The sequence below is a fragment of the Sinocyclocheilus rhinocerous genome, unplaced genomic scaffold (genome assembly GCF_001515625.1).
Source record: "Sinocyclocheilus rhinocerous isolate Xijiao unplaced genomic scaffold, SAMN03320098_v1.1 scaffold225, whole genome shotgun sequence".
In the NCBI taxonomy this organism is placed as follows: domain Eukaryota; kingdom Metazoa; phylum Chordata; class Actinopteri; order Cypriniformes; family Cyprinidae; genus Sinocyclocheilus; species Sinocyclocheilus rhinocerous.
Window position 1 is genome coordinate 1,376,707 of NW_015630532.1, and position 12,615 is coordinate 1,389,321.

General features: G+C 38.4%; 1 protein-coding gene across 1 annotated transcript in view; it reads right to left on the reverse strand.

The window, feature by feature from the left end:
- Nucleotides 1-12,615, reverse strand: part of pias1a (protein inhibitor of activated STAT, 1a) — a 34,833-nt gene that overhangs the window by 13,422 nt on the left and 8,796 nt on the right. Inside the window, exon 2 of the mRNA XM_016552936.1 lies at nt 5,052-5,490. Within this exon, the coding sequence (XP_016408422.1) occupies nt 5,052-5,490 (439 nt within the window). The remainder of the gene's footprint in view (nt 1-5,051; nt 5,491-12,615) is intronic.

Genomic DNA, 12,615 nt, shown 5'->3' on the forward strand with positions numbered 1-12,615 from the left:
ACCGCCAACTGTTTATCATGGCTGCTGGAAGTGCATTATTCAAGCATCAATTCAGTCGCTTCTTCCTCTAACTTAATATGTTAAGGTAAATTTCAGTTTTCTGCTTACTAAATGATTTGTATATATGCTTGCCTATCTACACGGCCTGAAATATTAAAATAATAATATTTCACAAATTAGTGTTTTATGTTTTTTTTTTTATTTTTATAAATGTAGACTTGGTGAGCTTTGTTTTGTTGTTTGTTTTTTGCTTTTGTTTTTCTCCCAAAAAACTAAACAAAAACAAATTACAAATGTTGCACACCCTAAACTTAGGAAGTGTATGTATGGAAAGAGAAAAGTGTCCACTGAGTTAATTTTATTTTGACGAAAATCACCTAAACATTTTCCGAATTTGTAAGTAGGATGTTCCCAGGAGGACTTAAACAGCATTTAGTAGGGTGTGTTTTAACATCATTAATTCTACCATTACTTTAAAGCAAAGGGAAAATAAGAGAATCAAAACACAACACACTACTATCAAAGAACAAACAAAGAACAGGCATGCTAAATAGACACATCATCATACAAACATTTAGCTTGAAACAAAATTAGCTATAATAAATAAAATGGTGTCTTTAACCATGCTAACACCAAACCTACAGATCTGTTCCAAGAGACTGAGCACACATCTGCTAAAATGGTCTTAAGCACTTGCAATGAATGAGATTGAATGCCATTGGAATATAATCTATGATTCAATAAAGCTCAATGAAAATTTAAATATGCACAAACTGATCAAACACATCATTGTTTTACCCAGACTGAAGGTATAGGCTTATTTAGTTAACGTTAATGTCTAACCACATATCTAACATGTTTGCTTATCTATTCAAAACTGCTAAATTTACACTTTACTTTATTACACAGCAAGTCTAGTATATTGCTCTCTTTAAAAAGCCGTACGGTCACGCTAGTACTGCTGGGACTGTGTTGTCTGTTCTGCATATCACCTTTCACATGTGCAATTCAAAACCTACGACTGCGAAACAAACTGTGAAAAGTTTTAGTTGGTGTGTGATCTAAGCACCTATTTACACCACTGAGAACATTACTCTGAACTCAAGACATTTAAAAGGATTACTCTAATACAAAATCAAATGCCAAAATCATTATAGCCTTTAAAACAAAGAGAGAGAAAGCAAGTGAAGAGACTATATTAACAGTAACATCATATTGTGCATAAACAAATTGAATTATTACCTGCAGCATTAAATTGAAAAATTGTAACACCTTGAGTATAGTTACTTTGCTCAAGTTGAAATACACACAGCCAAAAACACACTTCATATGTTCTCCCATCTTAAAGAAATCTCCAGAGCAGACATTTTGCTCTGACTTTAGATGTTTTAGCACAGTACACCCTGAATAGTCTATCTATCAGCAGGCTGATATTTTATACATGAGCTGTGGGGTGGATGCATTTTTGGGGTGGAAGCTTCATAGGTTTGTGCATTTATGAGTGAAGTAGATGAGTGTTTGTTTGCTGCAAAAGAATTATGCATGCACTATATGCATGTTTTGTTACTATAACCTAGTTCTAGAAGTCATTTGCGTTTAGCAGTGAGTGCTCTAGCACAGTCTGGAACTCATCTATGTGTAAGTATACTGTTGTCCAGAACTCATTCCTGAGGAACAAAGGAACAGTCGAAAATCGCTAAAGTAAGCACCACTAGTGATTCAGCTAAAGAAAAGCTTAATGACTGTCACATGTCTTCTAACAACTTTCACCTTAGTGGAAGATTTACCGTTACAATTAGCTCTAAAACCAGAAGTTTTTATTCTTTTACACCATTTTTCCAGAACAGTGGCAAGACATTCTTGAAACAAAGCTACCAAAGAAAAAATATACAAAACAATGTCATGGTGGGTCTCAGCAATCTGTACATGATGCTGCAAGAAAAACATTTTAGCATATTTTATGTAAAAAAGTGATCAGGTCTGTAAGAGTTGCATGTTATTTTTTAAGAGTTGCATGTTATTTTGTATTTAGTACTGACCTTTTATGTAGTACTAACCTTTTTTAACATAAAAGACATTTATTCCACAAGAGAAAATAATAGTTGAATTTATAAAAATGACCCATTCAGAAGTTTGCATATGGTTGATTCTTAATACTGTGTTGTTACCCGGATGATCCACAGCATGTTTTTTTTTTTTGATAGTTGTTTAACACTTGTTTGTCCTGAACAGTTGAAAGTGTGAAAAGATGGATATCAAAATCATACAATCATTGTTGAAAGGGTTCAAATACGCAAAAGAAAATTGGAAAAACCAAAGGAAAAAAAACAGCTGTGGAACATCCAGGTAACAATACAGTATTAAGAATCAAGCATATGTAAACTTTTGAATGGGGTAATTTTTATAAATTCAACTATTATTTTAAATATATAGACTTATAAATTGGACTATTAAGCCCGGCTCACACTGTGCGATTTTGGCCACGATTTGGTCGTCTGAGACAAATTTTGAAAATCCTAAAAGATTCCTATAATCCTAGGCTAAAATCTGTAGTCTTTGATTGTTAGTTTGACATGTTCACCTACAGCCGATTAATGGCTGTTGCGATTAAATTTGACCTCCGCCGAACTTCTGGCAGTGTCAGAAGATTTGGCACACAGTCCTGCAGTGTGACATCTCCTACGGCGAACGTCAAACTGTCTTCGTTTTTCAAGACAAGCCATGATCAGAATTAATGCTAGAGATTTCTTCTAACCGCATAAACTCCGACGCTCTTGTTGCCTTTGCTATGATTTGCTGCTTGCACTATTCTGCATAAATACGCCGGTATTGCCGCCATTCATATACTTTTAATGATAGCCAACAATCCTAAAAATAAATGTTAAAAATATTGCACAGTGTGACATGATCATCATGTTCGTACAGTCTGACTAGGGCTGTCGCGATAACCGCAATATCGCAATACCGCGCTATTGACGAGCAAACCGCAGAGGAATGCAAGAACCGCAGCAACCGCGATTTTTGCGGGTTTTCTTTTTTCGTAAGGTTATGCCCTTCTCGTTTTACACTTCATGCATGTAGACTGAATATTAAACAAGTTGGTAATGATAACATAATGTGTACCATGCTGATTTGTACAGAGGCTCCTAAACAGCCTAAACAGACAGTGAATGAGAGAAAGATCGAATGAGCGCGTGCGATTACTTGCGTCTGTCCTCCAGGCAGAGTCATATACATTTGTGAAAATAGGTTGTCATGTCCAAGGAAAGCGAAATCTCTGTCTTAGCATCGACGCATAGCTGGTCAGCTGAGCCTTCTAAAGTGGCGCTCAAAGTTAAAATGATTTCAACAGCATGTTTCATTACGTCTCTTTGAATGAATGAATCAGCGTTTTTGAACGTGTAGTTGAATGACAGTCACGTTCCACCACCTTGTGGCACAACACTGACTGACAGCCCGTCTATAACGCACGCAGGAGGAAATATCAATAGAAAGTCTCTTGTCCAGTCAGATTAGAAAATCAGATTACAACTAGGCTAACTGTTATAGAAATCTCTGTCTTAGCATGGACGCATAGCTGGTCAGCTGAGCCTTCTAAAGTGGCATTCAAAGTTAAAATGATTTCAACAGCGTGTTTCATTACGTCTCTTTGAAAGAATGAATCAGCGTTTTTGAACGTGTAGTTGAATGACAGTCCACCACCAGTTCACCACCTTGTGGCGCAACACTGTAACTGCACGGACTGACAGCCCGTCTAGAACGCGCGCAGGTGGAAATATCAATAGAAAGTCTCTTGTCCAGTCAGATTAGAAAATCAGATTACAACTAGGCTAACTGCTATACATATAGGCTAATGATAGCCTAACGATCTTATTGTCAGGTTTATTTACTGTTATGTGGACCGTTATTTTGTCTTTCTCTTTTCTGTCTCTGAGCTCTTCAGGCAGTTCCTTTGACCTCATGATTCTCATTTGCTCTGACATGCACTGTGAGCTGTGAGGTCTTATATAGACAGGTGTGTGGCTTTCCTAATCAGGTCCAATCAGTATAATCAAACACAGCTTGACTCAAATGAAGGTGTAGAACCATCTGAAGGATGATCAGAAGAAATGGACAGGACCTGAGTTAAATATATGAGTGTCATGTGACCATGTGATATTTCAGTTTTTCTTTTTTAATTAATCTGCAAAAATGTCAACAATTCTGTGTTTTTCTGTCAATATGGGGTGCTGTGTGTACATTAATGAGGAAAAAAAATTAACTTAAATGATTTTAGCAAATGGCTGCAATATAACAAAGAGTGAAAAATTTAAGGGGGTCTGAATACTTTCCGTACCCACTGTATATGTATGGCGATAATACCGCGCTATTGAGCCACTCAAAATTACCGCAAGGGAAATTCCCTCACCGCGACAGCCCTAAGTCTGACAAGTACAATCCTAAAGGACTTTAAAAAAATCATACAGTGTGAGCCTGGCTTAAACTAGTCTTTTTGAAATATCTTATTCAGGTCAGTACTAAATAAAAAATAACATGCATTTTGCATGATCCGTCTTATTTTGGTAAAATAATTAACATTTTGCAGATACTGCAAAGTGTATGTAAAATTTTGACCACAACTGTATATAGATAGATAGATTTTCACAAGTTAATTTTGGACTCTGGCTGTTTCGACCACTGCAATGTGTGCTCTAGAAAATTCTGTGTGAGGGTTGTAATGGTGTCTGGTGCCATAGTGTGTGTACTCATGATTTCAACACTGTATGCAAATGAGAGTGAGAGAGACAGTTTAGGAAAAGAGAGCGACTGTGGTTGGTTGTGGGGATTGGCAGTCTATTTGAACAACACTCCTCAGGCAAACGAACATGCTGATGCCAAACCAGCCAACACCATTAAAATGCTAATGTAGGGAAAAAGGGGTCCACGCATCTCTGTGGTTGCCGTACATCACACAGATCTACAGATACGCACTGTTCTAAAAAATACACCACTAAAAATGTGCACTTAACATACACACCACACTATCACTCCTCAAAATCTCAGAAACTCACCAAGACTCGTGGGTTTAATGAGCTCATCCAGTACGTCGTAGAAGGGCAGCCGCTGCAGTTTGACATCAGGGTGTACGGGGTGCAGGTTCGTGGGGAGGTGGGGCAGGCCCAGCTCGTGTTTGGGCCCGAGGAGGGAGATGGGGAGCAGAGGGGACGGGGGCGCTCCGTGCCCATCAAATCCCAACTGCGTGAGGCCGGGGGGCAAGGAGGCAGCGGCGGGGTGGACTCCGGGCAGGGCCAGTTCTGCTGGGGACACCAGCTTGGTGGGGAAGCGTCGTCTGTAGAGCTCCTTGATCTTCATCTGGACGGCAGGGCTGCAGCCAGCTTTAAGGAGGTGTAAGGCTTTAGTCAGGAGCTCGTGCTTTCGTCCATGTTTGTTTCTGCCCACATAGCCCAGAAGAACCTGCAGCTCTGACACCCGCAGGCTCATCACCATTTGCTACAGGAGAAGGAAAGGAAGAGAGCGGCAGAAATTAACACGCACATTCTGAGCCAACTCGATGACAACATCACACTTCCAGCGCCAAACGCAGTTCATTTGCATAGGCCAAACTGTTTACTGGGCAAACACGCATACACATACTCGCAGCTCAGACACTGATACACACATCTGAAGGCACACACTCAAATACAAACACATCTCTCACACACGCGCTTTCCCTCAGGCTAGGATAGTTCAGTAATGGTCTAAGCTATGATATATGCAGGAGCAGCCCCAAACACAACGGAAGTGTCACATTCCACAGGCTTGAAAACGAGACGGAAAAACCAAACAGAAGAGGGCAAACAATGCATTGCAGAGCAAAGATGGGCAATGTACACACTAACATTCTTAATAATAAACCATTCTTCTCCAGAACGGCAAACAAACACATGCTGTCCAGTTTGATTGATGTGTGTTTCCTGGTGAGATTAAAGAGACAGTTCACCAAAAAATGAACAGTCTTGACATTTCTCAGTACGTGTTCTTATGCAACCTTGCATACTTGTGTTTTCGCAGTACGTCGTCCTAAACCATTGAAGAATTCTTTATATTCTAAAGAATCTTACCATTGACAGAGCACAATTTATAAATACATGCAGTAAAATAAAAAGATATAAAATAATGTGAGTACATTTTTAATCAGTTATGATGACATCTGTGATGTTATGTTCACAGTATATAATTGTGCAATGGGTGGTGCTGTCCTGCTATTTAAAATGTGCTGGGATGGCCAGATGGTTCTTAGAATTGAGAAACATCCTCTGTCATCATTTACTCACCGTCATCATGTAATAATATAGAAGTGAAAAATGATACAATGTTAGTCAATGGGGTCCAGTGTTGCTTTAGACTCCATTGGCTTTCACTATATGTACCAAAACAGTTAAAATATGTTTCAAAATATCTTCTTGCTTTTCAAACAAAAAAGTTATACAGGTTTGGAATGCAATGAGGATGAGTATACGATGACAGAATTAGAATTTTGGGTGGAATTATCCGTTTAACCATTTGCGTTTGGAACCTACAATATTCTTAAGTAACATCTGTTTGCATTCTTTCCTGTGTAAATAAATATTAGCTTCTCCTTTTGACAAGAGGAGTTAACCAGACAATAAAAAGCTAACAATGCACTGATTAACAACTCAATCCCTCTGCTGCAAGCAAGAACAAATCAGAGCAGATGCTCTTACAACCAGGAGCCTGCCAGACATTCCTGAATAAAACACATGATGCATTTCTGCTTTAAAATGAGGAGAGGAGAGCAGAGAGGTTGGTTCAGGAAGAAAAAGAGAATGACAGTGGGCATGAGAGAGAGAGAGAGAGAGAGAGAGAGAGATGGGGGAAGGGCAGAGACATGAGCTGCTCGGCTTCCAAAACAAATGAAATTGAACACACACACACACACATGCACACAGAGATGGCTCCAGTAAAAATACTCAGCAGGCATAATGCTGTTTGAAAGCAGAGTCTGCTGACAAAGGTGCCGTGATTGTAGCTTACAAGAACGACTCTAACTACCCCCTATAATGACCCATACCAATCCAATCAGTCATTAATTCACTTACTGATCCATCATATTCCAACAATTGTCGGGAACAAATGCAGAAATGACAATCAATAACTGAGCTGTTCAGCTGAAGGGATGGAGAAATCAGACCTAAAAGAGATGCAGACATTCATTTACGGACAAATCATTCGGTCTGGTGAACACACTCAGAAAAAAGGGTAAAAAAGCAGGTGAAATACTACAGACCAGCCAGGAACATCTCACACAACAACACACTGACAGCACAGGAGATTCACACAGCACTGAAGAGAGATGTGTGTGTGTGTGTGTGTGTGTGTGAGCGAAAGAGAGAATGAGAGATGTATGATTGAGCTTATGAGTCTGAACAGCTTGACTGAAAGGGAAACAAGAGAAAGAGAGAGAGATGGAGGCTATGACCATGAGCACGCACACCGCATCTGCCAAATGCTTCACATGTCTGTCAGTTCTCTCTCTGAGATACACTTGCTTTTTCACATGTCCAGGGTGTCAAAGTAGTGACTTGTTTTATCAATCAAATAAAGGGATAATGAGAGTACTGAAGACACTGTGAAAAAAAATTCAGGTCCAATCATAATAAAGGAGTTAGCTGTGGTTAAATTACATTCCAGGAATTGGATATCATAGGGTGTGAGGCATTGTGACGCACTGTGAAGCATTTTGCAGAACCACACTGAACCTGAAACTGATGCATGCATATATAAACAGACAGCAGGACGTTTAACACATACAGTCTATTCTGTACATTTAACCGCATTTTGATGTTGTTTGAACTGGAGGTCATGTGTGTACAAGACCTGCTGTTACATCAGCTCAGACAATTCACACCGTTGTTGGAAAAGTTCTGTATTGATGCTATGTATGATCAAAGCCTTTAAAATGAGCGCTTTGAGACACTTTTGAGACCCTTTACTCATAATTTAACACTAGGGCTGCCACTAACGACTATTTATATTTCGATTAATCTACCGACTAATTTATCGATTAATCTAAACGATTCATTTCCCTTTAAAAAATCAACAATTTTAAAGAACATTTTATTAAACTTGCAACTTTGCCATTCAGTAGTGTACCATAAAAATCTATAAATGTAAACGAGCATTGACGAAATGTAAAACTAAAAGAGTAAAAATGTAAACAAACCTAATAAAAATGAAATAAAAAGAAAATAATTACAAAAGTCTGAGAAAGTCAGCATGTTCTTAATGTCAATATATCCACATGTTCTGGGCTTCTGTTCATTACAGCTGTGAGTGCAACTACAAAGGGAAAAACAAAATCTGTTTCAATTAACCCCAACAGTTGGGTTTTCACATTAAATAAATGCAATGTTTGGAGTCCACTAGAATCAAGTAAAATGTTATTATTAAAAGTTATCATTATTAAAAATTTTAAGTATTAAAAGTACTCTTAGAAATGTGTAAACAACAGATTTAAACAGACATCTCCAGCATGATGAACGTTTAAACTCAGAGTGAGGGTTTGAGATTTTATTTTGAAACGGCGAGATAATGATGTATTCTCCTGTATTTGCGTGGATTTATAAATGATTTACCTTACAAATCTGATGAAATGGCGCACGTTGCGTTCCCAGATGAACGTTATAATAAACCCAAACTCACAACAACATGCAGAGATGGAGTTTGAGCCGCTCCACACATGTAAATGATAACAGTTCCTGTGGAACAGCATTTACTGTGAACGGAGCCGCTGTGAGGTGCACGTACGTAACCTACACACCTATAACTGCATCACATATAAATATTTAATTAAATCGTAGCATTTGTGAATTCAGTTATGCTTAATTATGATTTTTAAACGGGTTTAATATATCATGAGGCCTTGGAAAACAGTCTAATAATCACTGATCTATAGAGAATCATATAGATCAGTGCTAATAATGTGTTTTATGGATTCTCGTCCGTGTAATGCGCCACTTCCGGTATTTTGCCGGTTAGTCGACGCAGGTAAAATGAAGTATAAATGAAGTATAAATCAAATAGTCGAATAGAATCGACGAATCGCGACAGCATATGGTGCCCTATTTAACACCACATGACAGTTGCAGTATTAAGCCTAGAAAACCAAGATAAAAATTAGCTTAAAATACAGAATTCACCAAACACCTTTGTGAGCAGCCAAGTGTATACCTGCATGATATTCATGTTTTGTTGTTCATATGAATTTTATTCCTCTGACTTTTCTCACCAAGTCATCCGCCCACATATCTCCCTCCTACACTCAACCCCCTCTCCCTCATCACAGCCCAGAGTGTCTAATGTTTTATCCCACAGCCATTTACAACCTACTAATACAGCACAATTTCACACACACCAAATCCAAGATGTCAGAAAGTAAAGGTCTTAGTTGCGCCAGTGTCAAATCAACGTCAGATACGGTCACCCTGCTGAGGTTTTCCTGCACAACACTGTACGAGTTTCAAAGTGGTTCAACACCACCACCACTCTAAAACCCACAGAGAGGAGAAACACAGAGGTGTACTTGATGTCTGCAGAGTCAGTCAGCTTTATTCAAATAGAATAAACCTCTATGAATAGGTAGAGTGCTAAAAAAGTCTGCAAAGCTAGCTCATTCTTTCCAATCATACACCCTTCCAATCTCCTGATATGGCCCTGCAAAGTGGACTTAACAGGGTATCTTGCCATTTCATGAAAGACTTCAAATCATAGCGAGCATGCATGTTGAGGCACTAGTTCATCACTTTCAGAAAATAATTAATGCAAAAATGTGCTTCACATTAGGCTATTTCTCTGAAGCGCTGTATTTCCTTATACAGCATTTAATATCATCATCACACTATCATTCAAAACGTTCAGGTCTGTAAGATATTTTTAATGTTTTTAAAAGAAGTCTCTAATACTCATCAAGGCTGCATTTATTTGATCAGCAAATAGTAAAAACCGTAATATTGTGAAATATTATTACAATTAACAAAAATAAAAACTTTTTTCCTATTTTACTATATTTTAAAATTGTACTTCATTTTAATTTTAATTAAAACATTTATTATCAATGTTGAAAACAGTTGCTCCCTAATGTTTTATGGAAACTGTGAAACATCTTTTTTCAGAATTCTTTTTTTAGAAGTGATGTAGTTCATGTAGTTCCAAATGAATGTGCCATGTGAACTTCTGCTGAAATCCCCTGCAACAGTGTGTTGGGAGCAGTGAAGACTGTGTAAGGACTCTGTGAGTCAGAACGCAGCTGGAATCTGACCATCTAGTGAAGTGCTTATTAAACAGGTGCACATTAGTGAAGGTCTGTGTAATAATAAATGCACCCAGCACAAACAGCACAAAGGTTACGACTGCTCAGTGTACAAGCAAAAAAAACTAAATTATTTACTTATCTAATGCAAATTTATGGGTTGAAGCGTTTGTCTCAGGGCAACAGAAAGGATAGTACTTCTCATTTCTTCTGAAAAACATTCAAACCTTTTTTTTCTTCTTTTTTGCAGCTCACGTAAACGTGTATGTGTGTGTGTATTTTGGCTCCTGCTGTTCAGGGTAAATCTGTGCCAGCCAGGTACATAATCTAATATCACTTGATGCGGGTGATCCAACCAAATATTCTTCAAGGTCATGCAGATTTTTACTTATTAAAAACAGAAAGGAGAACATAAAATGCCAAATACACCAGCATAAAACCTGAAGGTGTTTGTGTGTTTTTCCATTTCTGAAACAGAGAAATGTTTTTCAGGCTCAGGTGTAACACATGTTAATTTAAGCATTTGTGTAGGTGCGTTTGCGGTCTGTCTTTGGGGCTCAGGTGCACATGAGCCCGTGATGAAGATCATCTTTCTTGAAGTGTAATTTCAGAGGATGAAGGTGATTCAGTGACAGAATCCCTCTGTCTTTTCACATGCCTGCCTGTCTGTCTGATGCTGCGACTGAGAGCCAACAAACAGTTGAGGGGTCACAAACACACACACACCTACCCCCAATTTCACTTGCATGCACACTCTCTTTCTCTCTAACTAAGAGCCCAAAACACAATTAGTGGGCCAGCTTTTCCTCCAACTCTCTCGTCCGCCCCTCCCCCACCATCTCCAGCCCTGCAGCTCACTGGCGGAAGATCAACTCTCACATACCTCAGTGCTTTGTGTTTCACCAACACAGCTCCAGCGGTGAGCGCACACACACACACACACACATCCATGTAACCATACTATCATAGCATGATCTAAAGGCTCCAGATATGACAGTAGTAAATAGCAAAGTCCCCAGCAGAGCCACTCAACTATCTACTAAATGGTGTGCTACTCAATGGAGCTCATTCACAAAAGAAGGGACAAGAGACTAAACACACATACAGACAAAAAAAAAAAAAAGATGAACAGGTGCTGTTTTGTTTAGAATTATTATTTGAAAAAGGAAAGTGTTCTGCTTTAGTATTCTATCACATTACGAATTACACATGCGTCTTTTAGAGAATGAGCACAATGCAGAGGTCAATTGTGCTAGAGATCGACCGATGTTGATATTTTCTTTCAAAGTTTTTTTATTTATATTTACATTCTAAATCACATACAACAATCCCCCGACCCTCACCATCAAACATCTAGAGTAGCATCCATACTGTCCATTAATTCAGATAGGAATTGTAAGTAGAAGAACCGAGCATATATATATACACATGCCAACATAAATCAACCTCCAACCATATATAAAAAGAGATACATGCACATACACTCGCATGAGAGAAAAAAAAGGGGGGAATAATAATAAATAAAATACATTACAAAAAATTAAACAGACTTATCAACATAGTCAATAAAAGGGTGCCACATCTTAAAAAAAAAATTTTCTGACCCTTTTAGTGAATACCTAATTTTTTCAAGGCAGAGACAAGACATCATATCTCTAATCCATTGAGTATGGGTGGGTGGGAAGGGAAGAGAGAAGGATCCTGAAAACCAAAGGATTTCCTGAATTGGGTCTAAATCCTCAACGACTGTTTCACCACTGGGCAATCAACCGGAGTGTAAGAGATTAATTGTAATTTAGTTGCAAGAAGTGCTGGAAGGGAAATTTGCTTATGAGCATTTATTTCCATGTCCACCCAGGATGGTCTATTGGGAAAAAGGTGATAATGCCACCAATACAGTATATTTCGTATGTTAGCTGCCCAGTTGTAAAACTTAAAGTTTGGTAAGGACATACCGCCATTTTATCTAGATCTATGAAGTTATGCTTTACGCAGGCGGGGGTGCTTACACAGGAAAAATGGCGGAGTAGTTTTTCCAGAGTTAATATTTTTTTCCTCAAAAATAGTTGTTTTTACTCTATTTTGAGTGTACAGAGTAAAATGTGTCAGTAGAGTGGGAGCAAAATTACAGAGTAACTGTGACTCCTCCCCAAACTGTTCTCCTCCCTTCGTTGATCCGCCATTACTGTTACTGCTGCTTGTGGGTTTAGAAGAGAAGATGTGCTTCTGCTGGATGGTAAAGTAAGTAAAGTTTCAAAGTCTTAGTATTTATTTTAATAATATTCGCCTCTGTTTTGAGCTCAGAT